The sequence below is a fragment of the Dipodomys spectabilis genome, unplaced genomic scaffold (assembly GCF_019054845.1).
Source record: "Dipodomys spectabilis isolate Male_0828 unplaced genomic scaffold, ASM1905484v1 ptg000018l, whole genome shotgun sequence".
NCBI lineage: Eukaryota > Metazoa > Chordata > Mammalia > Rodentia > Heteromyidae > Dipodomys > Dipodomys spectabilis.
Window position 1 is genome coordinate 6,911,928 of NW_024870695.1, and position 25,576 is coordinate 6,937,503.

Genomic DNA, 25,576 nt, shown 5'->3' on the forward strand with positions numbered 1-25,576 from the left:
AGTCTCATATAGCTTCATACTTGGGTTGGCTTTGAAACAAGGTTCTCCGATCTCAGCCTCCTGAGTAGCTAAGATTATAGGCATGAGCCATTAGTGCCCAGCTAGGAAGTATTTGTTTTTTGAATAATTGGGAAAATTAGCTTTAAAGGAGTTACCTTTAAGAAATGAAGAATGAATGCTGCTCAAAAAGCCTTTAAACAGTATAACCTAAAACTCAGTGGTAACTCCCTTCCCCCAGGGGACTAGCTTGGGCAACATGGCACTGGATTAGCTACTAGTGAATGTTATCCAGTGAGGAGCCGCTGGTGGTGGGCAGCTCCACTGTTTGGGCTCTTTTCTGGAAGCTGCCCTGATCTCGTGGTAGAATTTTTAGTCCCATGGCTAATTTTGTTTTTGTAATTAAAAAAAATGTGTATTATAAAGGTGATGTACAGAAGGGTTACAGTTCCATAAGTCAGGTAAAGAGTACATTTCTTTGTGGACAATGTCAATTCTTCCCTTGCTCTCTCCCAGTTCCTATGGCTGATTTTATAGGGCTCAGCCCTTGGGGATGACTTAGAGCTGCCCTCATTTAGATGGGCGTTCAAGGGATTGGGGAGGCCCTGTTCTCTCCCATGGGGTGAGCCATGAGCCTGTGCCAGCTCCAAGGAGAGGACACCTTAGAGTTATCTAGCACCATTGTCCCTCTCAGTCTCTTCTGACTGCATCCACTCCCTGGCCCCCTGAGTTAGAGGGGGCTTTCCCTGAGAAGAGAGAGGTTGTGGGGTGGGGTCCACCAGCCCAGGGCCTGACTCTGCTCCCCTACAGAGGTCTACACCATTCAGGGGAACTCCCACGGAAAGCCATGCACCATCCCCTTCAAATATGATAACCAGTGGTTCCACGGCTGCACCAGCACAGGCCGCGAAGATGGGCATCTGTGGTGTGCCACCACCCAGGACTATGGCAAAGATGAGCGCTGGGGCTTCTGCCCCATCAAGAGTGAGAGCGGGGCGGGTAGGGAGGCATCTGGAGGGAGGCTGGTGATGAGAGGCTGGGAGCTGGGAAAGCGGCTTCAGTGGGAGCTGAAGAAGCTATGGGACTGGGGTGAGAAACCCTCCTCTGTGGCATAGACTTCTGTGCTTCCAGAGAGATGCTGGGTGGGGCTAAGGGATCACCTGCTGGGGAAGAGCCATCCATAAGTCCATTGGTTGTGGGGCTAGGTAATGATTGCGAGACCTTCTGGGACAAGGACCAGCTGACCGACAGTTGCTACCAGTTTAACTTCCAGTCCACGTTGTCCTGGAGGGAGGCCTGGGCCAGCTGCGAGCAGCAGGGGGCAGACCTGCTCAGCATCACTGAGATCCACGAGCAGACCTACATCAATGGTAAAGTGGAGGCAGCCCCTGCAGCGAGGTTGGTGGGCTGGAGTCTAGTCTACCCTGGGTACAGGATGCAGTGTCAGCAAAGCCTGAGACTTCCCTCAGGTGGCGACCCTGCCCCCTTTCTGCATGTGAGGAGGGGTGAGGAGAGGAGAGAAAGCTGGAGGGCTGAGGATGGGACTCCTCCCTTCTCATTGCTCCCTCTTGCTGCCAGGGCTCCTCACAGGCTACAGCTCCACACTGTGGATTGGTCTTAATGACTTGGACACCAGTGGAGGCTGGCAGTGGTCAGACAACTCGCCCCTCAAGTACCTCAACTGGGAGAGTGGTAAGACCATGGGGTTTGGGAACTCAGGGACCCTACAAGTACTTGGCTTCCATCTCCCCTGCTCCAGTGCGAGTAGGTGAGACCCACATTTCCACTCGTGCTTAGACTGGGCTGTGCAGGTTCATGCAATGACTTGACACAAAGTAGAAATGGGCCCCTCCCATTAGGCTCCCTCCCCTGTCCCAAAACTCGGGGAATGGTCCAGGGTTCAGCCTCCAGTCACAGGTTTGGACAGTGTATATCCAGATCCAGTGCCCTGGAGGCCTGAGTAGGGAGGTCGGCATGGGGGCTGCTGTACATTGCAGAGTAGAAGGTTCAGGACTGTTTGGGCCCAGGTGAGAAAACAAGAGGATCTAACAGTGGAGCTGGCACTGAGGCCTGACTTCCTCCAGCTAGCCCTGGAAGTAGAGGGAGCAGGACACTCCATGGGCCACAGGGTGAGCTTCTGTCTCCTGGGGTGCCGGTGCTCTGCCCATCCCATAGATCAACCAGACAACCCAAATGAGGAGAACTGTGGCGTGATCCGCACTGAGTCCTCAGGCGGCTGGCAGAACCGTGACTGCAGCATCGCACTGCCCTACGTGTGCAAGAAGAAGCCCAACTCAACCACTGAGCTGACCCCTCCAGGTGAGCCAGGGGCTGTGCCACAGGTGTGGATGTGGGAGTGCACGTGCGTGAGGTTTATTAGGGTTATAGCCAAGGGGGCTCAGCCTCCCTTCTTGTTATGTCCACAAGGTGAAGTGGTTCTCATCTTCTCTCTCTCTATTTAATTGTTCACCTAACGTTTGAACAAGTTTGAATGTGCTGTCCATTCATTTGAGAAACATTTGTGGGAACCACGTTAAAGATTGGTAATATTCTTGGTGCCCTGTGGAGACCATAGTCAGTTGGAGGAGACAAGATCTATAAACACATAATTAGAATACCTTGAGTTACGGGCTGTTGTAGTAATATGTATAATAAGTGCTAGAAAAGAAACTGATGAAGTTTCTGGCACTTGAGAGTTTGGTGAAGTGACATGTGACTTGTGCCTTTCAAGTTGAGAGCAAAGACAGGTGTGGGGACGCTCACGTGCAAAGGCGTGGAGACAGGGAAGAAGAGCCCCCAAGGTGAGTCTGTGGTTGAGTTGGAGAATAGGCCCTACTTCTTCCAAGTGGGGTCTTCAGCCAACTTCACACACGAGCAGTACCACATCATCTAGAAGTATGTTAGAAATGAAGCCAATAGGTCTTGCCCCAGATTAACCGAACCAGACCTTTCTTTTTTTCTTTTTTTTTTTGTTGGTTGTGGGGTTTGAACTCTGGGCTTGGGCGCTGTCCCTGCACTCTTCAGCTCAAGGCGAGCTACTGCTTGAGCCACAGCGCCACTTCCAGTTTTCTGGTGGTTTATTGGAGATAGGAGCCTCATGTTGCCCAGGCATCAGCCTCAGATCTCAGCCTCCTACTCAGGATTACAGTGGTGTGAGCCACTGGCACCCGGCTCAGACCCTTCTTTTAAGGGTTTCACGTGAGCCCTGTGCAGGAACCATTTGGGTGTGGGGATGAGAAGAGAGTTGAGAAAGGCAGGTTGCAACCAGTCTCAGAAGAAGCTTGACTGCTGGGTGAAGTTGGGTGAGGCCAGGTAGCCTGTGGGGAACCTTTGCAGGTTTTTAAGCTCCTTTGGATGATTTACAGAGATAGTTCTAGTGTCTTATAGGAGAGATGGAGGAGTTTGGGACTATGAACAAAGCCTGTTTGGGGGGGCTTTACCCCTTACTGGTTTGTGGCCATGCACAACAGTTTGGTCTCTGGGTTGCAAAATCCTTACTTACATATTACAAATAAATGCAGGCATCCTGCCACCACCCTGCAAAGCTGAGTCCTGGCCCAGGGTGCCAGTGCTCCTGGACACCCTGCCTGGCTTTATCAGTACAGCCTACTGGGCTACTGCTACTTGTTTGGGTAACCTCATAGCTGTGGAATAAAGAGGGAGTTTTCATTACAAAAAATATAGTAAAATAAAAATATATAGCAAAACCAGAAAAATTCACAAACCTGTGAGGTTGGGGAGTTTGAGCGCCAACTTTCTGCTCTAGACTGTGAAACTCGCCAAAAACTGACTCAGGACTGCCAGCTACTGCATTCTCAAGTGACCCTTTTGTGTGTGTGTGGGGGGGGGGGGGGGCGGGGGTAGGAGCAAGCCCCGGTCAAGGCAGCCCTCCTCTGGCTGGGGGAAGCCTGGGTAGTCATCAATCCTGGGTCTTCCCAGAAATGGCTTCTGATTTTTCCCTGCCCCCAAGGCTAGTCCTGCTCCAGCCCGGAGGATGGTCTGTGCCCTCGGATTTCCTCCCTCCTCCCTCCTCCTCCATTCCCAGGCATAATCTAAGCAGTTATTCGGGCGGGTGGGTTCTGCTTTTGGGGTGTCATCACATAAGTCATGTCATTTCTGAGGGTGGCGCCATTGCTATCCTGCGCCTGCGTTCCCCAGATAAGGAATCACCTAAAATCCGTTCTGTCGAGAGCGGCAGCTTCAGGTCGTAGCTCATTGGCTAGCGAAAGATGATTGACGTCTTCTGAGCCAAGGGGTGAGCCGGAGCTGGCTGTTAGCCCACCCACTTTGCTAGGTCTCCTGGAAAAGGTGTGTCTGGAGCATCCAGAAAGAAAATCCACGTTTGGGGCAATGCTTCGAGTAAGCACAGGTCTTCCTGCCTGGCCAGGCGGAATCCTGCCCGAGCCTGACACTGTGGGTGGTTTGAAGAAGTCCTGTTTTCTCTTGCCAAGACCCAAGTGAGGGCTTGTTTGCCTCAGCTGCCCTCAGAACCCAGTCCCTAAAGGGTGAAGCTGAAATGCATGGTCCTGAGTGCAACAGGGCTTTGGGGTGCATGGAGAGGAATTGGGGGTGGAAAAGGAGCCAGAGGACGAATCCTAGCCAGGGGATGTGACTAAGTGCAGCCACTTTATGCATCCCTTGATCCTGACTGCTCACCCAACCTGTGACCTGCTCAGTTTCCTGGTGCTGTTCAGACTGGTCCTTGTGATTACCTCAAGGCCCTGTCCCTTCATCAAAGACTTCCCAGGCCAGCACAAAGTTGGTGCTCAGTGACTTATTTGCCAGAATAATTAGGATTCCATTTATTAAGTAATGTGGCCACAAGCTAAGTTTGATTCACATAGCAGGAAACACCATTTGCAGAGGAGAAAACAGGCCTAGGCGGCTGTGTGTGTGTGTGTGTGTGTGTGTGTGTGTGTGTGTGTGTGTGTGTGTGTGTGCCAGTAGTGGGCTTAAGCTCCGGGCCTAGGTGCTTTCCTTTAGCTTTCTTGCTCAAGGCTGGTATTTCCACGTCTAGCTATTTGGTGGTTAATTGGAGATGAGTCTCATTAACTTTCCTACCCCAGGAACTGGTTTCAAACTAAAATCCTTAGATCTCAGTCTACTGACTAGCTAGGATTACAGATGTGAACCACCAATGCCCAGAGTGAACTTCAATCTTTATTTTTTGTTATGTGGTACCAAGGAATTGAACCCAGGGCCTCATGCGTGCTAGGCAAGCACTCTTCCATTAAGCCACATTCCCAGCCCCACGAGTTTTCATCTCAATCTTGGTCTCTGCCTCTCAAGTAGTTGAGAATGCCAGTGTGAACTACCACCCTGGGCTCTAAGAAGGGTTTTGTTTTCAACATCCACACTGGTCTGAATGGGGAAGGCCAATATGAGACATATTTGGGAAGAAGATGACTTGGTGACAGTCCTGATTGTGTTGACATCCAATGAGCTGGTATGTATCCAGTCTGGGCAACTCTGGGCAATGGCCATGTGGGTCTCTCTCTGCAGACAGGTGGGCCAACGTGAAGGTGGATTGTGAACCGAGCTGGCAGCCCTTCCAGGGCCACTGCTACCGCCTGCAGGCTGAGAAGCGCAGCTGGCAGGAGTCTAAGAAGGCGTGTCTTCGGGGTGGAGGTGACCTGCTCAGCATCCATAGCATGGCTGAGCTGGAGTTCATCACCAAGCAGATCAAGCAAGGTGAGGGGCTGCCTGGTCTCATGGCTGGGGTGGAGGGCTGGGCCTATCTGCTGTCCATCCGGTTCTTTATCCAGGAAGTTCAGAGAATGTTCCTCCTCTCCCTGTGGGTGGCTGACTTGTCTGTGTCTTCTCTGTCCTCTTCTGCACTTCACAGAGGTGGAGGAGCTGTGGATCGGCCTCAACGACTTGAAACTGCAGATGAATTTCGAGTGGTCCGATGGGAGCCTTGTCAGCTTTACCCACTGGCATCCTTTTGAGCCCAACAACTTCCGGGACAGTCTAGAGGACTGTGTCACCATTTGGGGGCCGGTGAGACCCTCCCTTCCCATCACAGAGCCATAGAATCCATGCCTCCTTACCCCAGACCTCCTCACTGTCCCTCAGTAGGCCACCAGGGTTTTCTTTTTTTGGGGGGGGGAGGGGGTCGTCATGGGGCTTGAACTCTGGGCCTGGGTGCTGTCCCTCAGCTCTTCAGCTCAAGGCTAGGGCTCTACCACTTGAGCCACAGCACCACTTCCGGATTTTTTCTTTTTGCTTATGTGGTGCCGAGAAATCGAACCCAGGGCCTCATTCATGCAAGGCAAGCGCTCTACCACTGAGCCACCTTCCTAGCTCCCCAGGGTTTTCTTTTCTTTTCTTTTCCCTTCCTTCCTTCCTTCCTTCCTCCCTTCCTCTTTTTCTTTTCCTTTCTTTCTTTCTTTTTCTTTCTCTCTCTTTTTCTCTCTTTCTTTCCTTTCTTTCTCTCTTTCTTTCTTTTTTTCTTTCTTTCTTTCTCCCCCTCTCTCTTTTTTTTCTTTCTCTCTTTCCTTCATTTTTGCCAGTCCTGGGGCTTGAACTCAGAGCCTGGGCACTGTCCCTGAACTTCTTTTGCTCAAGGCTAGTGCTCTACCACTTGAGCCACATTCCTAGCCTGCCACCAGGGTTTTCATCTCATCCTCAACCCTACTAGCTGAGTCAGTCACCCTGGCCACATTATTTTGGGCCATTGGGAAGATGAAAGGAATTTACTCTCATGAAACCTTAGGCACATTTGCCTGACCATTCTTGGTCTCCCGCCAGCTATTCCTCCCCACCAGCAGGTGGCATCAGAACCCATATCATGGGGAAGCTGTAGGATCAGGATTAGTCTGCCAGTCTGCACCCTACGGGATCTTGAACTTAACTACAAGATCTTTTCTTTCTCTAGAAATGATAGGGTTCTGTTTGCCATAGTTTTAACTTCAACATGGTGTATGTAAGCAAATTAACTCAGGGCTTCCAATAGAGAAGAGACCCTTTAAAAAGAGAAAGAGCCAGGAGGACACCTTGCCTGTTTGGGAACCATGCAGAACATTCTGTCAGATGCAGTGCCAGACACTGAAGCAGCTGAGTTTTTGCCTTTGGGGATGTTATTTAACAACTTAAAAGCAGTTATTTATTGAGTACCCACTTTGTGCCAGGCATTTCCTGGGTGTGAGGATATATAAGCACTGTGCCCTTAGGGCTGGAAGGCTGTGTGTACCGGCAAGGGCTCAGGTACTTTTATGGGCATAGGACTAAATTCCTCTCAGCTTCTTCATCACTGAGCTTCTCAGCTGGGAGAATCTGGTCTAATTTGTAGATTCAGCTTTATCCTCATAGGTATAAAAACACAGTATATACAGGATTTGGTACTGTCTGTGGTTTCAGATATCCAGTGGGGATCCTGGAACACATCTCCTGTGCATAAGCAAGGACCTTGTACTTGGAAACATGCCTATTTCTGCTATTCAGCTACTCTAACAATCCTAGCCAGTTTTTTGTTTCTGGCTGGGGAAGTTGTTTTTGGTAGTACTGGGGTTTGAGCTCAGAGTCTCAGGCTTGTTAAGCAGGTACTCTACCATTTGAGCCACACCTTCAACCCCAGCCAGTTTGGGTTTGATGTTTCTAAAATGAGCCATACATAATCCAGCATATCTTTCTCTACTGAGGCATTGTTTGTTAGGGCTTTAGGGCATTTGCATATAAATGATGTATGCGCTCATCTACCTGTGAGACTTACAGAACTGAAAGTGTTTTCCCCACTGAACAGCCTGGGACACAGAGATGCTGTCACTTACTCAAAATCACACAGCAAGTCAGAGACAGGTCTAGGTTCAGAAGTTAGGTTCACAGAAAGACTGGAGGTATGGGATCTGGGATATGACTGTCCCTCACTGTGTGTTCCTAGGAAGGTCGTTGGAATGACAGTCCCTGTAACCAATCCTTGCCCTCCATCTGCAAGAAGGCCGGCCAGCTAAGCCAGGGGGCTGCTGAGGAGGACCATGGTTGCCGGAAGGTGAGGGTGTTTCTGGACCTGCCCTGAATGGGGCCAGCCAGCAGAGCCCCCAGGGTGAAGGAGTGGAAGGAATCCTTCAGCCTTTCCCAGCATGCATCCACTTCTCTAGCTTTCCAATTGCTCATTCCTGAAGGAGAAATATTGAGTGGGGTGGGATAGGGCAGGGACTATAGGAGGAAGCAGAGGTCCTCACCCCAGCCTTGAACCTTTTACCCTATCTGTGGGGAAGCCACTTCTCACCCACAGTAGAGAACAGGGAGGTGGAGGTGGGGATGACCTGAGTCTGGCCCGGTCAGAGTAGGAGGAGGCTGCTGGAGGGGTCTGTGTACCCCCAGGCCTTTCTCCTCTGTGCCTTGCTGGCATGTGCCTCAATGGAACACAGTGAGTGCTTGCCTGTCACCTCTGGAGGAATGAGGTCCCTTGGTAAGGGCCATCTTCTCCTTAGTCTACTGCCCTGGGCTCCTTTCCAACTCCCCCTGGGCTCCAGAAGAGGCTCAGAGAGGGGAGGGCTTAGGAATGAAAGGTGAGTGAGAGGAATCTTGAGGGTGTGAGTGAGTGAGCTGGTGCTGCCTTGTGGGGTGGTGGCAGGGGGGTGAGTGGCAGGGGTGTGGGGAGATTGCTTATAAAGCCTACTTTGTGGCCTTTGGGCTTCTTCTCCCAGCCCCTAGCTGAAGGTCTGGTCCTCACTCTGTTTTCCTACGGATTAAGCCCCTCACCACAGCCTGCCCACCTGCAACCAGACCCTCCTCCAGGGGTGGAGCAGGAAATGCCAGCCGGCATGCTCTTGATGGATGGGCTCAGCTGAGGAGTTTGCGCTCAGCAAGCTCCCAGTTTAGCCTGGAGACTTTGCTCTGGCTTGGGTGGGGTGGAGGGAGAGGAGTTGCTAATTGCCTGGCACCAAGGTCAGTCTGGAGGGGGGGGGGGAATAGAGGAGGGACATCTCAGGATAGCTAGAGGTCTTTGCCCAGCTCCTAATGGGCACATGTGCTCCCCTCCCCCATCATACCTTCTGCCCTGGCTCCTGCCACCACCCAGATACCAACATTGCACCTAGATTGATCTCTTCTCTGCTCCCCACAGAAAGGCTGCCTGGCCTCCCACTCAACCCCAGGCACATCCTCCCCAGTTTCAGCTTTTTCCAGACCTCTGAGAACTACTCCGTCCCCCTCCCCTACGTCCTGGCATCTCTCAGCTTTTTAGCTTTGGTTTCCCAGCCAACCAGCAGTTTCACACTGTACCTCTTTGTTTAAGTGCTACTCATCTTTCTGAGCTAGCCTGAGTCCATCAGCCACCTGCAGCTGTGCTCCATCCTGGCCTGACTATCATGGGTAACATGGGAGTGGGGAGAGAGGACACAGTGACTGGGAACAGAGCCCAGCATAGACCCTGCCCTCTCTGGGATTGAACCTGTGCCCCTGTTGGCCTTCTGCACCCCAGTATTTACAGACAAGGGTAGAGTCTTCCTCTCACAGACTCCCCTCTTCTGTCCTGTCTTGAGCCAGGGTTGGACATGGCATAGCCCATCCTGCTATTGGCTGGGAGAAGACCAAGTGACTTACAGCGAGGCTCGGCGCCTGTGTACTGACCATGGCTCTCAGCTGGTCACCATCACCAACAGGTATCGGAGGAGGCAGGAGCCCTGACCAGCCCTTGCCTGTGTCCTGACCTAATCTAACCCTTCTACCAAATAAGATAGCTTCCTGCCATCAGGACTACAAAGGACTCCAGGATCTTTTTTTTTTTTTTTTTGGCCAGTCCTGGGGCTTGAACTTAGGGCCTGGGCACTGTCCCTAAGCTGCTTCTACTCAAGGCTAATATTCTACCACTTGAGCCACAGCACCACTTCTGGCTTTTTCTGTATATGGGTACTGAGGAATGGAACCCAGGGCTTCATGCATGCTAGGCAAGCACTCTACCACTAAGCCACATTCCCAGCCCTCCAGGGTCTTTTTGAAATCTTGTTACAAGAAAAGTAGGTATGTGTATATACTAGGACTTGAACTTAGAGCCTTACACTCTCACTTGGCTGTTTGCTCAAAATAGCACCTTGAGCTGTGTACGCTACCACTTGGACCACACAGCTCTACTTCTTGCTTTTTCATAGTTAATTGGGAGATAAGAGTCTTATGGACTTTCCTGCCTGGGCTGGCTTTGAACCTCAATCCTCAGATCTCAGTCTCCTGAGTTGCTAGGATCATAGGCCTGAGCCACCGGCGCCCAGCAAGGAAGACATTCCCATATGAAATGACCTCAGGGTAGTGGAGGACAGGGGCAGGCCCAGGTGTGAATTGGATGCCCAAGAAAGGCAGGCCTTGGCTGTGTCTGATTGTCTCTGCTTTCTTCTCAGCAAGGCAAGAAGGTGTGGACAGTAGAAGAGGGAGCTTGGTTTCCTCCTCTGTCAAATGGAGCCTCTACTTCCTTTAGCCTCTACTGGTTGGGCAAAGCATTCAAGTTCCTGGGGCAGGGTACCTGGCCTAGAGATCCAGGAATGGGGGTAGTGCATTTCCTGCCTTGACCAGCCCATCTCCCAAAGGTTCGAGCAGGCCTTCGTCAGCAGCCTCATCTACAACTGGGAAAGCCAGTACTTCTGGACAGCCTTGCAGGACCTCAACGGCACTGGCTCCTTCCACTGGCTCAGTGGGGACGAAGTCATGTACACCCACTGGAATCGGGACCAGCCTGGTGAGCTTTGACTTGTCCATGGTGCTTTGGTCAACACCCCTTCTTTTTACTGGTCTTGAGGAAGCTGGAAGGCTGTGGTGGACTTAACCCTCTAGGACTGAGCCCTAGGGTTCCCCAGGAAACAGATCATTTCTACAATATGGCGTGTTGCTCAGGAGAGCAGCTTCTAGAGCCAAATGGCCTGGCCTCGGATCCTGATGCTGCTGGTGACTAGCTGGGCATCTCTGAGCCCAGGCCTCTTCTGTCAGATGGAGATTGTGGCGCTTTCCTCAAAGAGCTCATGTGAGGTTTTAGGATAGGCCCAGTGCTAACATAGGGAAAGGGCTAATATATGTAGAATAGGTATAGTAGTGTGCATAATACAGTGCTTGCTGTTAGTAGTATTAAAATTTCACATTAATTGCCTTTATCTTCCCCTAACCCTTTACATAACACATAAGGTGCATCAGAGGCTCAGAAAGGTTAAGGAACTTGCCTAAGATCTCACAGGAAATAACTGCAGAGCTGGGCCACTGCCTCATTCCTTCCTCCTCCCTTGGTTCTGTGCATGTCCCTGCAGAGATGGCCAAGCTGGTTCCTCCTGTCAGAGCTAGAGTGGCGAATCCTCTTTCATGTGTGGTCTCCTTTATCTCTTCCTCAGGGTATAGCCGTGGGGGCTGTGTGGCCCTGGCCACGGGGAGTGCCATGGGACTGTGGGAGGTGAAGAACTGCACCTCATTCCGGGCTCGCTACATCTGCCGGCAGAGCCTTGGCACACCAGTGACACCAGAGCTGCCCGGGCCAGACCCCACACCCAGCCTTGCTGGCTCCTGTCCGCAGGGCTGGGCCTCAGACACTAAACTCCGGTACTGCTATAAGGTAGGTCAGCCTGTTGGCAGCATGGCAGGGGGCAGAAGAGCAGGGCAGAGCAGAGAGGCAGCTTTCCTGGGCACCATCTGTGATCCAGAGATCCAGAGTGTGTGTTAGTCCTGGAGTTTGAACTCAGAACTTAGGGCTTGGATTGCTGTCCCTCAGCATTTTTGTTCAAGACTAGTGCTTGAACTGCAGCTCTACTTCTGGCTTCTTGCCAGGCACTGGTGGCTCTTGCCTGTAATCCTTAGCTACTCAGGAGGCTGAGATCTGGGGATCATGTTTGAAGCCAGACTAAGCAGGAAAGTCTGTGTAAGAAAAGCAGCAGCAGCTGGAAATAAAGCTGTGGCTCAAAGTGGTAGAGCACTAGCCTTGAGCACAAAAGCTGAGGGACACTGCCCAGGCCCTGAATTCAAGCCCCAGGAATGGTATGTACACACACACACACACACACACACACACACACACACACAAACAACAACAAAAAGACTTTCCTGGCTTCAGATCTTAGCCACCTTAGTAGCTAGGATTATAGGCTTGAGCCACCAGTGCCTGGCAAAGTAACTCTTCTAGTTCATCTATACAAGGACTTGGGTTCTATTCCCAGCATTACAAAACAACAAAATAAAAAGATCTGCTAGGTTGCACTGTAGAGACTCAGTTCAATAGATCTGCAAGGCGCCTGGTAATCTGCCATATTTTGGGGTCACGGAAGGAATCTAAGGTCTTTTATGAAGTGCAGAAACTAAAGTCTAAGGAAAGGAAGGAACTGGTCCATAGCACGTTGTAGCTCTGCTAAAATGGATCCCCACAGAGATTGGGCACAGAAGCTCTCACCTGTGCTGATGGTGCCTGCTTCCCTTTCCTGATGAGCAGGATTGTCCTTAGCAATGAAGCCACTGCATCCCACCCTCCTGCTGTCATAGAAACCCCTGAGGAGGAGGGCCAGTGGGCACAGCTTAAACAATGGGCTCTACTCATGCAGGTATTCAGCTCAGAGCGGCTACAGGACAAGAAGAGCTGGATCCAGGCCCAGGGGAACTGCCAGGAGTTGGGGGCCCAGCTGCTGAGCCTGGCCAGCTACGAAGAGGAACACTTTGTAGCCAACATGCTCAACAAAATCTTTGGGTACGGAGCTTGGGACCAGGCAGGGATAGGTGGGGAGGGGCTGTCTGCACAATCATGTTACCAGACTCCTGGATTTGCTGAGTAATGGGGACAGGAGGTGGGTAGAGTGAAAAGGACCCCAGTAGGGCCTATCTTGAGTGCTTGGAACACCTGGACCATTCTGTCCCCATCAAGTAGCCGTGTCCCCTGTAATCTCGGGTGAACATACTGGTGTGGCCCACTCATGCAAAGGAGACTGAGGTGCAGCCTTAGAGAGCCAGCAGCACCCACTCTGATGCACAAACTTGCCATCACAACGGATCCCAGTTGAGCACCCCCTCTGTTACAACAATAGCAACTCACAATCCTCAATAAACCCTTCTAAGACATTAAAGAAAGGCTGGAACTCGATGGCTCAGGGCATCGTTTCAGGACCCCATCTCTATCCTGTGGGCTCCAAGTACTGTTTTCTATGGCACACAGCATTTATATACCTTAGTATTGGGAAAAATCCAAAAATAAAACTTTTTATTTTTAATTAATTTTATTTTTTGATTATGAGGTACCAAGGAATTGAGCCTAGGGCCTCATGCATGCTAGGCAAGCACTTTTCTGGTCCCGGTTCCTGAGATCTAAATTCCAAGTATCTCTCCTAGCAATCAAGATTATGTGTTTTTTTGTTTTTTTTTTGGTACTGGTTTTGGGCTTGGACTCATGGCCTGTGCACAGACTCTGAGCTTTTCCATTCAAGGTTACTGCTCTACCACTTGAGCCACAACTCCACTTCCAGTGTTTATTTGGAGCTAAGAGTTTCACCAACTTTCCTGCCCTGGCTAGGTTTGAACAATGATCCTCAGATCTCAGCCTCCTGAGTAGCTAGGATTTCAGGCATGAACCACTATAACATTAATTATGTCATTTAATTAATTATGTCATTTAATTAATAACTGCAATAACTCAACATCACACCTTACCATTCATTGTGTATCTGATACTGTGGTAAATGTTCACAGTTCTCAACACCTCTGGAAGTAGTAATTTCCAGTGGCCCTCGAGGGCTAGGTTATTTGTCCTAGTGTCATAGAGTTGGGCTTGAATACAGGTTTATTTTTCTCCAGTCTGGGTTTTCTGGCTGTTTGACCATCAGCATGCAGAATTTTGCTGGGTAGGGCATCCCACACAGAAGCCAAGGGAAAGGGAGCCAGGCGACTGCCCCATAAACTGGACAATTTGCTTTAGCTCTCATCTCTAGAGAGAGAACTTGAACAAACAAAAGAGTGCTTTGGAGCTGGGTGCTGATGGCTCACACCTGTAACCCAGCTACTCAGTAGGCTGAGATCTGAGGATTGTGGTTCAAAGCCAGCCAGGGCAGGAAAGTCCATGAGACTCTTATCTCCAGTTAACCACCAGAAAAACTCTAGTGGGTAGAGCACTAGGGTTGAACAAAGGAGCTCAGGGACAACGCCCAGGCCTTGAGTTCACATTCCACGACCAACAAGAAAAAAAAAAGAAGGAAAGAAAAGGAAAGGAAAAAGAAAGAAAATGAGTGCTTTAGTTTAGCAGGTAGGGTGAAGCAAAGATGGAGCGGCCTCAACACAGAGCTGCCAGGTCATCAGTAGCCAAGGGAGTTTTGGCCCCTGTGATTCTCACTTCTCTTTTCTCTGTCCATCCCTGCATTGTACTGAAGTGAATCAGAGCCGGAGATCCACGAGCAGCACTGGTTCTGGATTGGCCTGAACCGTCGGGACCCTAGAGAGGGTCAGAGTTGGCGCTGGAGTGATGGCCTCGGGGTGAGGATTAGGGAGGAGGGGGCGTGGCTTGATTGTGGGTGGGATTTACCGGATGAGGGTGGTGCTTGGGGGAGGTGGAGTTCTAAGAGGCCAGAGTTTAAGAAAGCAGGCTGGAGATGAGAGCCCAGCCCAGTTTGGCGGTGTCCAGCTTAGGCCAGGCCTCTTGGTCCTAGAGATGGAGCCGCCTGTACCCTGTGTCTTAAGTCTCTCTTCCCTCCTCTACCGGGTTGTCCAGTTCTCTTACCACAATTTCGACCGGAGCCGGCACGACGATGATGACATCCGGGGCTGTGCAGTGCTTGACCTGGCCTCCCTGCAGTGGGTGGCCATGCAGTGCGAGACGCAGCTGGACTGGATTTGCAAGATCCCTCGAGGTGGGCTGGGGTAGCCCTGGGGGACATGCTCTAGAAGGAGAGAAGCGCAGCGGGGCCTGGCATCCTAGGGAGAGCCTGCCATCCCCGGCAGCATCTTCGTTTCTGTTCTCCCTTAGGCACGGAAGTGCGGGAGCCTGATGTCAGCCCACAAGGTGAGGCTCCACACCATGGCCAGGGGTTCCAGCCCCAGGGGGATGGACTTGGCTGGGGTTGGACACCATCACCCTGTTTTCCTCAGTGTGGAAGGAGGGGCAAGTCCAGGACCTGGAGCCTGGCACCTGGCCTGGCCTGGGTCTGTTGCGCTCCCAGCCTGGCCCACCTGCCACCTGCCCTTGGCCCTGCCCTGGCCCCTCGGAGAGCCTTTGGGCCCTGGCTGTGGCTCCCACCCCTGGGCTGCTCCCGCAGGCCGGCGGGAGTGGCTGCGCTTCCAGGATGCAGAATACAAGTTTTTCGAGCATCACTCCACGTGGGCGCAGGCGCAGCGCATCTGCACGTGGTTCCAGGCCGAGCTGACCTCTGTGCACAGCCAGGATGAGCTGGATTTTCTGGGGCACAACTTGCAGAAGGTGGGAGAGAGATAGCAAGGGGCATAAACTTTGGGGGAGGACCCATCGGGACCCAAAGCCAGGAGGCTGCCAACCTTCACCTTCCGCCCCTTCCCCAGTTCTCTCGGGGCCAGGAGCAGCACTGGTGGATCGGCCTGCACACCTCTGAGAGTGATGGGCGCTTCAGGTGGGAAACTTTGGCAGGCAGCAGGTGTGAAAGGAGTGTATGCGCAGGCGGCCAGCTCTGCCCCTAGGCACACCCCTAAGGGTGTGTTGGGGGAAAGATGTGATGTTTGAATTTAGCTCTGCCCCTCTCTTGACTGTGTGGCCTCAAGTAAGTGACTTAGCCTTTCTAGGCTTCTCATCTGAAAGTAGTGATTAATGGAGCCTGCCTTCTAGGATTCTGTGTGTGTGTGTGTGTGTGTGTGTGTGTGTGTGTGTGTGTGTGTGTGTGCATGCGCGCATGCGCGTGCGTGTGTATACTTGCCAGTGTTGGGGCTTGAACTCAGGGTCTATCCCTTAGCTTTTTTTGATCAAGGTCAAGGCTGACTTCTACCGCTTGAGCCACAGCTCCACTTCTGGCTTCTTGGTGGATAATTGGAAATAGTATTATGGAATTTCCTGCTCAGGCTAGCTTCGAACCTCAGATCTTAGCCTCCTGAATAGCTAGGATTACAGGTGTTAGCCACCAGAGGTGCCCATCTATGGAAGATTCTTGTGAGGATTAGAAATCCCTATACTGCAAAGAAAGAGGAAAGGACCAGGAAGGAAGGAGGAAGGGAGGGGAGAGGAGCAAGAAGAGAAGGAGGGAGGGAGGGGAGAGGAGCAAGGAGAGAAGGAGGGAGGGAGGGGAGAGGAGCAAGGAGAGAAGGAGGGAGGGAGGGGAGAGGAGCAAGGAGAGAAGGAGGGAGGGAGGGGAGAGGAGCAAGGAGAGAAGGAGGGAGGGAGGGGAGAGGAGCAAGGAGAGAAGGAGGGAGGGAGGGAAGAAATCCAAGTCCTTAGCACAGCATCCAACACATACTGAGCACTAAATAATGAAATAACAGCAGCTGCCTTCTAGTATACCTGGGATCACCATCATGAACAAAGCGACCTCAGAGCATCTGATCACCCAGAGGGGGGCTCTGCAGCCAGTGCTTGAGGCAGGACTGTGCTTAGAGCCCCTGTGAAGGAGTTTTCAGGAGTCTCAGAGAAATGAGGGCTGGGCTATTCTTGGAGTCACCAGGTCCTCAAGTCCCTGGCTGCCGGGGCTGTGTGGTTCTGTTCTTTAGTCTTCAGCCTTGGAGCTCCTGGATGTCTGTCACTCCCCCCCTTCTCCCCCCGCACCCCCTCCGGCTGGATGCTACCCTCATGCTGCATACAAGGGAGGCTGAGCCCTGGGTCAGTGCTGGCTGGCGTCACCCCTGTTCTGTGCCATTGCAGGTGGACAGATGGCTCCATTATTAACTTCATCTCCTGGGCAGCAGGCAAACCTCGGCCCCCAGGGAAAGAGAAGAAGTGCGTGTACATGACAGCCAGCCGAGGTGAGCGTGAGGTGGGGATGGGAAGCAGCAGTGGCCTGGGCCATCAGTTCTTATTCTTTGTCTCTTTTGGGGGAGGGGCAGGACTGGTACTGTGCTTTGAACTCATCCTGTCACACTTGCTAGGCAGAGGCCACTTTCAGGCCTTTCTGCTTTAGTTATTTTTCAAGCAGGTTGTTATGTTTTTGCCTGAGGCCACCCTCAGACTTCAATCGTGACACTATGTCCAGCCACCCCCCCCCCCTTTGGTTGTGGTACTTGAACTCAGGGCCTGGGTGCTGTCCCTGAGCTTAGGGCTAAAGCTAGTGTCTATCACTTGTGCCACAGTGTCACTTCTAGTTTTATGGTAGTTAATTGGGTATATGAATCTCATGGACTTTTCTGTCCAGGCTGGCTTCTAATCACCAACCTCAGATCTCAGTCTCCTGAGTAGCTAGGATTACAGGTATGGGCCACTGGCACCTAGCTGCCCAGCTTATTGATTGAGATCTCTACCTCCTAAGTAGCTGGGATTACAGACATGATCCTAGTTCTTCTCATTCTTTGTTCCCAAACTCAGGAAGGGCTAGACCTAGAGAGGGCTGGGCTCTGCTCTGCCTTATGGCCCCTAAGTTACAGAGGACTTGAGTTCAGCTGTACATGAGTCCCAACCCATGCTTTTCTTTCTTTCTCTTTGTTTTTTTCCCTTCCTTCCTTCCTTCTTTCTTTCCTTTCTTTCTTTCCTTTCTTTCTTTCTTTCTTTCTTTTCTTTCTTTCTTTCTTTCTTTCTTTCTTTCTTTCTTTCTTTCTTTCTTTCTTTCTTTCTTTCTTTCTTTCTTTCTTTCTTTCTTTCTTTCTTTCTTTCTTTCTTTCTTTCTTTCTTTCTTTCTGCCACTCCTAGGCAAAAACAACTCAGGGACTGGGCTCTGTCCCTGATCCTCTCTGTGCTCAAACCTAGTGCTCTACCACTTGAGCCACAGCACCACTTCTGGCTTTTTCTCTTTATGTGGTACTGAGGAATCAAACCCAGGACTTCATGCATGCTAAACAAGCACTCTACCACTAAGCCACATTCCCAGCCCGAACTCATGCTTTTCTTGTGGCCAAGAGTACTACCAGAAACTGCCCTGCCCTATCCTGGGGTGACTGTCCTCCCCTCCCTTTCACAGAGGACTGGGGGGACCAGAGGTGCCTGACAGCCTTGCCCTACATCTGCAAGCGCACCAACAACACGGGGCAGACACAACTCCCTGACCTGCCACCTCCAGCCCTGGGGGGCTGCCCTTCTGGCTGGAGCCAGTTCCTCAACAAGGTAGGATGTGGGGGAGAGATTGCCAGCATGGCCAGGGGAGAAGATGTGAACCTGGGAGGGCTGAGCCTCAGGAGTTCTGGCTCTTTGGCAACATTCAAGTCATAGCTTCTTGCATTTACCCACCAACCTCTCTTTTACTTGGGCCCAAAGCCAGGGCTAGAGTCCTTGGAAAATGGCTCAATGTGGTAGGATCTTCTGGTCTACCAGAGTGGAAGGGGTCCAACTACATCAGTGAGATTTTTGGATCCATCATTGTCAAACTTTTTGATAATGAACTCCCCCTAGTAAAACAAAATATGGACCATACATTCCCAGACTCTGTGTGTGTGTGTGTGTGTGTGTGTGTGTGTGTGTGTGTGTGTATTTGGTTGTGTGTGTGTCAATAAAAATGTTTGTAAAGGGCTGGGAAGGTGGCTCAGTGGTAGAATACTTGCCTTGCATGCATGAAGCCTTGGGTTTGATTCCTCAGCACCACATAAGCAGAAAAGCCAAAAATTGCACGGTGGCTCAAGTGGTAGTATGGACAGTACCCAGACCCAGAGTTCAGGCCCCACGCCTGACCAAAAAGAAAATGTTTGTAAGAACAAAACTTAAAACATAAGTTAAAGATAAAAAATAGTATTTTTAAAATGAAAACTTCTTTATGACTGCTATGTAAACATGTTTGGACTCACTCAAATGATTAGTTGTAGTAATTATCAACATTTAAATAATGTTTAGAAGCAATGTGATTGCATATATTCCACAATTATTTTCCTCTATAATAGAAAATTCTCTTCTTTTTTTTACTTTAAATTTATTTTTAACTGGCACCTACGAGTATAAAAGTTGCATGTATTTTTTGGGTACCATGTGATACTCAGTATGTGTTTACATGGTGAGCTGTTTAACTCAGAGTCAGCATCCATCTTCTTAAGTATTTATTATGCTTTGGGGGTGAAAGCATTAAATAATCATGAATTCTAGCTTCTTTGAAGTACACAGCACATTATTGTTAGCTATAACCACCCTACTGTAGAGCAGCACCCCAGCACTAATGGGTCCTGTCTTACTGTAACTTATACCCACTGATCAGCCTTGACTGCCCCTCCACTGGGAATTCCCATTCTATCTTTAACTTCTGTGAGATGAGCTTATATTCTGCATAGGAGTGAGCTCACATGGTATTTATTTTTCTGTTATTATATTTAAAAATCTCAGTGTGGGGCTGGAGATATGGGCCCAGTAGTAGAGCAGCCTGCCTAGCGAACATCAGACTGGGAGTTCAAACCCCACTACCACCACAAAAAAAAAGTTGTTGAGCGCCAGTGGCTCACAACTGTAGCCCTATCTACTCAGGAGACTGAGATCTGAGAATCATGTTCAAAGCCAGCCCAGGCAGGAAAGTGCATGAGACCCTTATCTCCATTTAGCCACCACAAAACTGGAAGTGGAGTTGTGGCTTAAAGTGGTAGGGTGCTAACCTTGAACAAAAGAGCTCAAGCACTCAGACCCTGAGTTCAAGCCCCAGGACCAACACACACACACACACACACACACACACACACACACACATCTTTCCTTCCCTAGGCTAGCTTTGAACCACTCAGATTTCAACCTCCTGAGTTAATATTACAGGCATGAGCCATCAGTACCTGGCTTGTCCTTGAGCTGTGTGTGTGTGTGTGTGTGTGTGTGTGTGTGTGTGTGTGTGTGTGTGTGTGTGTGTTGGTCCTGGGGCTTGAACTCAGGGCCTGGGCACTATCTTTGAGCTCTTTTGCTCAAGACTAGCAAGCTACCATTTTGAGCCTCAGCACCACTTCCAGTTTTTGAATGGTTAATTACAGATAAGAATTGTACAGGGACTTTTCTGCCCCACCTGGTGTGGAATCTCCATCCTCAGATTTTAGCCTTCTGAGTAGCTAGGATTACAGGTGTGAGTCATCAGTGCCCAGCTCCATGAGACTCTTAACTTCCAATTAACTACCAATAAATAAATACATAAAGCCAGAAATGGAGCTGTGGCTCAAGCGGTAGAGTGCTAGCCTTGAGCAAAAAAGCTCAGGGCATTGCCTAGACTCCCAATTTAAGCTCTAGGATCAGCACAAGAAAAAAAACTTTTTTTTAAATCCCCAAGAGCATTGGGCACGTGTCTGAATCAGCCTCTGTGGCAAGTTAGGAGGGTGGAGTCTAGTCTGAGGACACCCAGACATCCTGGTTCTCAGCCGCCAAACTTCTCAGGACCCATGCTGAGGTGGGTGGCGGGGTTTCTGGAATCCGCGGGATATGGAGGTACGGCCGCGGCTGAGACACCTCCTTCCCACAGTGTTTCAGAATCCAGGGCCAGCACCCCCAGGACCGGGTGAAGTGGTCAGAGGCACAGTTCTTTTGTGAGCAGCAAGAAGCCCAGCTGATCACCATTGCAAATCCCTTAGAGCAAGGTACAGCCAGACCATGGGGAGGCCGCCCCCCTCATGTCCTCCAACCCAGCCCCCCCCTCCTCCCCCCCCCACTATCTCCCCACTCAGAGCAGTCAGGGATCAGCCCATCATTCTTGACTCTATTCTGGGGGTCTGTAGCGTTCATCACAGCCAAGCTACCCAATGTGACCTTTGACCTCTGGACTGGCCTCCATGCCTCACAGCGGGACTTCCAGTGGGTGGAGCAGGAGCCTCTGCTCTATGCCAACTGGGCACCGGGGGAGCCCTCTGGCCCCAGCCCTGCTCCCAGCGGCAACAAACCGGTGAGGACATCCTTCCGCTCTCTCCTGGCTTGTCTGCCCTCATTCCTTCTTTCTTCCCTTTGGGGGGCAGGCAGTGGTACAGCTGGGGGAAGCAGCCCCCATGGGACTCCCCTGAGCAGCTCCTTCCTCCCCCAGACCAGCTGTGCGGTTGTCCTGCACAGCCCATCGGCACACTTCACTGGCCGCTGGGATGACCGGAGTTGCACTGAGGAGGCCCACGGATTCATTTGCCAGAAGGGCACAGGTATGTGTCACCAGTGCACCTGGAAGTCTAGCACTGAGCCAGCTGCCAGGAGCCATGCCATCATGAGGAGTGGAGGGTCCCTGAGTCTTAGAGGCCCTTAGGACAGGGAGTCGTGTATCTGCTGGGGAATCAGATCTCAGGTGGTGGAAACTCAGGCGCTGAGAGTTGGAAAGACAGTAGCAGCCCTGAGGGGTCCTGGCTATAAGATCTGGGTGTGTGGCGGGCTCCCCTGGGAAAGCTGAATATTGGGTGCCTGACAAACACTGGGTGCATGCCTGGGGTAAGAGGCCCCTGAGCTTCCTCTCACTCCCTGCATGGTGTCTTTCTGCCCTGGGTTTGTTTCTTGGGCCAGAGTAAGGCCAAGGCTCTAGCTTCTTCCTCTATCTCTATCTCTATCCCTCCTACCACCCTGCCCACCCCCTCCCCCCTCCCGCCCCAAGTCTCATGCCTGGGAATGAGATGAGGGTGGCAGAGCCCAGCCTGAGCCCTGCCCCCTTCCCTGTAGACCTTTCCCTGAGCCCATCCCCAGCAGCATCGCCCCCTGCCCCCGGCACGGAGCTCTCCTACCTCAATGGCACCTTCCGGCTGCTGCAGAAGCCTCTGCGCTGGCATGATGCCCTCCTGCTGTGTGAGAGCCGCAACACCAGCCTGGCCCACGTGCCTGACCCCTACACCCAGGCCTTCCTCACACAGGCTGCCCGAGGCCTGCGGGTGCCACTCTGGATCGGGCTGGCCAGTGAGGAGGTGGGCCCCCAACACTGCAGCCCCCAACCTCACCCTGCCCACTGCCTGGATTTCCCACCCGCCCCCTCCCCTCGTCCCTTTCTCCTCCGCCCAACCTCTTCCCTATTCCACTGACTGTCTCCTCTTCTTCCCACCCATGGCCTCTTCATGCCTAGGGGTCCCGGCAGTACTCCTGGGTCTCAGAGGAGCCCCTGAGCTATATGAACTGGCAGGATGGAGAGCCCCAGCACTCAGGGGGCTGCACCTACCTGGATGTAGACGGGGCCTGGCACACCACCAGCTGCGACACCAAGCTGCAGGGAGCGGTGTGCGGAGTTAACAGGGGTGAGCACCACCTACTGAGGTCCAGGTCTGGGTAAGGTGGTCCTGGGAGGGTACTGGGCTGCGTCTTCAATCCTGTACCTCCTCCTCTCCCCCAGGGCCACCTCCTCCCCGAAGGATAAACTATCACGGCAGCTGTCCCCAGGGGTTGGCTGACTCTGCGTGGATCCCCTTTAGGGAGCATTGTTACTCCTTCCACATGGAGTTGCTGCTGGGCCACAAGGAGGCGCTGCAGCGCTGCCAGAGAGGTAGGTGGAGACAGGTCAGCCCAGGCGGGCATTTCAGAGGGCCTCCTGTGTGGTCACTCAGAAGTCAGTCACCTTGCTGCACAGGTTCTTTTGTTTTCAAGGCAACTCTTGTTTTCAGGAACTCTTCATCCTCTTTGCCAGCCTGGCTATGGCTCACAGCCTTTTCATTGTGCCAGTACTGGGGCATCATGCTGGCTTACTTGGCTTTTTCACTCACAGCTGGCAGGCGCTCTGTCACCGAAGTCATGCCCCCAATGCAGGCAATTTGCTGATTAATTAGACATAGAGTTTTGTGGACTTTTCTGTCTAGGCTGGCATTGAAGTGATTTTCATATCTCAACCACCCAGGAAGCTAAGATTACAAGTGTGAGACCAGTGCCTTCACTTTCTAATTGCTACAGACTATATGTAACATGTACAGTATAGAGAACGCAGGTGTCATCTGTACAGAATATTTCTATAATGTACACATGCATACAAATACATGGATTCCACACTATCCTGTATTGGATGCCAGAGAGGAAGGTTAAGGTTGCTTTTTTTGGAAGGGGGACGGTCTGCTACTCCAGGGAGACCTAATGGCCCTGACTGGGCCTCCTTTATGTCCAGTGGGTGGGGCAGTCCTGTCCATTCTGGATGAAATGGAGAACGTGTTTGTTTGGGAGCATCTGCAGAGCTCGGAAGGCCAGAATCGGGGTGCTTGGCTGGGCATGAACTTCAACCCCAAAGGTAGGTATCTCAAGGAGGTGAGTGGACCTGGGCTTGTGCTGTAGGAGAGGTGCCCTCCCTTGTTCCTCCCCAGGTTGGAGAGGCATGGGAAGAGAGGAGGGTTGGTCCTGGAGCACTGGCCATCTCCCCCTGCTCCTGCCCCGCCTTGCACCCCTGAACCTACCCCCCCAGTGCCTTCTTTTCGACAGGAGGCACACTGGTCTGGCAGGACAACACAGTGGTGAACTACTCTAACTGGGGATCCCCTGGTCTGGGCCCCAGTATGCTGAGCCACAACAGCTGCTACTGGATCCAGAGCAGCAGTGGGCTATGGCGCCCTGGGGCCTGCACCAACATCACCATGGGCGTTGTCTGCAAGCTCCCTCGAGGTGAGCGGGCATCCTGGCAGGTCCAGGAGACAGCGGGTCAGGGGTCAGAGGGCATGAATAGACAGGACTGAGACAACTGGGACCCTTTCTGGGGATCCATTAGCCTGTAGGAAGTGCTGGCTGTGGGACTTAACCTTCCAAGCTGGACAGCAGGCCCCCAGAGGTCAGCAAATCCTGCAAAGTGCTTTCCAGGTGTTGGCTCAAGCGATTATTATTACTGTTATGGCAACTGTTACCAACCTGTCTCTTCCTTCTTCTGCAGTGGAGGAGAGCAGCTTCTCCCCATCAGGTGAGTGGAAGGCACTGCTAGAGTAGGCCCTGCTCTTCCCCTCGTCCCCTGCGGGCAAGACTGCAGCCTGATGTCTACTCTCCCCTGCAGCTGCGCTCCCTGAGAACCCAGCTGCTCTGGTGGTGGTGCTGATGGCGGTGCTGCTGCTCCTGGCCCTGATAACTGCAGCCCTTATCCTCTACCGGAGGCGACAGAGCGTGGAGCGTGGGGCCTTCGAGGGCGCCCGCTATAGCCGTAGTAGCTCTGGCCCTGGCGAGGCCACTGAGAAGAACATCCTGGTATCGGACATGGAGATGAATGAGCAGCAGGAATAGAGCCACGGGTGTAGTCAGGGCCATGATCAAGCGCTGGGGAGGCGGGGCCCCAGGACAGCCAGGATCCCCCCCCAGCCAATGGAGGGGAGGCCCTGGGAGTCACTGTTGGGAGCTGGGGCTGGGGGGACAGGCCTGGGCTGGGGGAGGGCTCCTACTCTCCTACAAAGGCTGGGCTGACACCCAGATGGGTACAGCATGGAGATTTCCTTTCTGGGGGCCTGAGGTCTTGTCACCTGGGCACAGGTCCCTGTAGTAACCAGAGGCAGGTTAGGGAGGGCCAAGGAGAGCCTCTTCTTACCTCCCCAGCCCCCCCAGCCCAGGCCTAATGACACCCCCACCCCCAATACCTCTTCCTTGTAGACCTAGAGGCCTGTGCTGGCCCCTCAGCAGCTCCCTGCCGCTTCTCCTCTCCTGCCTGGCTGTCTCAGCTCAGTGACCCTCGCCCTGCCTTTCTCCTAGCCCCTCTTGAACCAGGGCTCTGAAGTCAGGGAGCTCCTTAGCTCATAGTGAGGGTCAGCTGATGGCTGAGCATCTGTCACTATGGCTGGAGTGGCCATGGGGTGTGATAGGAGGGGCCTGGGTAGGTGGACCCCAGAATGGGCACCAGTGTGCTTTTTGCTGGGGTGGAGACATGACTTGGGGGAGACATTCCATTCACCCCGTGGGGAGCTAGGCTGAGTTGGGGTGTCATCTCCTGCCGGATGGGGGGAGGGTTATGTCCCTGAAAGAGTCCCCTGTGGGGACCAAGATCCCTAATCAGCTCCTAATCAGCGCCTGCTCTGGTTTGGAAAGAGGTGCCAGGGTCCAAGAGGCCTGGGAGAAGCAGCGGGAGCCCAGGACGATGCCAGGTGCCACCCTCTAGTGGAACTCAGAGGAACCGCGCCCCAGCTTCTGGGGAGGGTCTCAGCCGGCCACCAAGGATGGAGTGTGGAAACAATGTGAACACTTGAAAACATGGTCCCTTTTATTATTTTTTTGTAGTTCTTAATTTTTTTAATGTGCCCTTATTCTAAAAGAGTAAAAAGTCAAAAAGAAAAGCAAACCAATAAAACACCTTCCAGAGGCTTGAGAGCTCAGGGTTCCAGTCTTGTCCTGGGGTCAGCCTTTGCTTTTGGAACCCTTATCATAATGTTTCTAAAGCCCGTGTCAAGGTCCTTGGGCACTCTCATTTTCGTACCCTTCTGCGTCTGCTGATCTATTATGTTCCCTAGAGTGAGGGAGAACTGAGGATCTGGGCCACATCTGTCCAACATGCACCTGCTCATCATTACAAGCACTGAGCCCAGTGCCTTTGAGCGCATGCAGAAATGCCAGCTGTGGTTCCAGGGGAGCACTCAAGATCCCCGAGTAGGGACTCCACCATCATCCTTCTAAGGCAGCTGTTGGATCATACCTGCTTTCTAGCTGCTGGAAAGTTCTCTTCTGTCTTTGGGGACTTTGGACCCTGAAACCACC

At 52.1% G+C, this 25,576-nt stretch overlaps 1 protein-coding gene across 1 annotated transcript in view; it reads left to right on the forward strand.

Annotated features, from left to right (window-relative positions):
- Mrc2 (mannose receptor C type 2) overlaps nucleotides 1-25,186 on the forward strand; it is a 54,870-nt gene extending 29,684 nt beyond the window's left edge. Inside the window, exons 3-30 of the mRNA XM_042674007.1 lie at nucleotides 808-981; nucleotides 1,203-1,367; nucleotides 1,576-1,689; nucleotides 2,173-2,316; nucleotides 5,500-5,688; nucleotides 5,843-5,997; nucleotides 7,877-7,984; nucleotides 9,487-9,602; nucleotides 10,518-10,666; nucleotides 11,307-11,524; nucleotides 12,501-12,643; nucleotides 14,310-14,412; nucleotides 14,648-14,786; nucleotides 14,903-14,938; nucleotides 15,192-15,352; nucleotides 15,451-15,518; nucleotides 16,754-16,854; nucleotides 18,000-18,142; nucleotides 20,448-20,562; nucleotides 20,701-20,864; nucleotides 21,000-21,108; nucleotides 21,614-21,852; nucleotides 22,008-22,176; nucleotides 22,272-22,421; nucleotides 23,031-23,150; nucleotides 23,339-23,518; nucleotides 23,781-23,807; nucleotides 23,898-25,186. Coding sequence (XP_042529941.1) covers nucleotides 808-981; nucleotides 1,203-1,367; nucleotides 1,576-1,689; nucleotides 2,173-2,316; nucleotides 5,500-5,688; nucleotides 5,843-5,997; nucleotides 7,877-7,984; nucleotides 9,487-9,602; nucleotides 10,518-10,666; nucleotides 11,307-11,524; nucleotides 12,501-12,643; nucleotides 14,310-14,412; nucleotides 14,648-14,786; nucleotides 14,903-14,938; nucleotides 15,192-15,352; nucleotides 15,451-15,518; nucleotides 16,754-16,854; nucleotides 18,000-18,142; nucleotides 20,448-20,562; nucleotides 20,701-20,864; nucleotides 21,000-21,108; nucleotides 21,614-21,852; nucleotides 22,008-22,176; nucleotides 22,272-22,421; nucleotides 23,031-23,150; nucleotides 23,339-23,518; nucleotides 23,781-23,807; nucleotides 23,898-24,121 — 3,923 coding nt within the window. The 3' untranslated portion in view covers nucleotides 24,122-25,186. The remainder of the gene's footprint in view (nucleotides 1-807; nucleotides 982-1,202; nucleotides 1,368-1,575; nucleotides 1,690-2,172; nucleotides 2,317-5,499; nucleotides 5,689-5,842; nucleotides 5,998-7,876; nucleotides 7,985-9,486; nucleotides 9,603-10,517; nucleotides 10,667-11,306; nucleotides 11,525-12,500; nucleotides 12,644-14,309; nucleotides 14,413-14,647; nucleotides 14,787-14,902; nucleotides 14,939-15,191; nucleotides 15,353-15,450; nucleotides 15,519-16,753; nucleotides 16,855-17,999; nucleotides 18,143-20,447; nucleotides 20,563-20,700; nucleotides 20,865-20,999; nucleotides 21,109-21,613; nucleotides 21,853-22,007; nucleotides 22,177-22,271; nucleotides 22,422-23,030; nucleotides 23,151-23,338; nucleotides 23,519-23,780; nucleotides 23,808-23,897) is intronic.
- The last annotated feature ends 390 nt before the right edge of the window (nucleotides 25,187-25,576 follow it).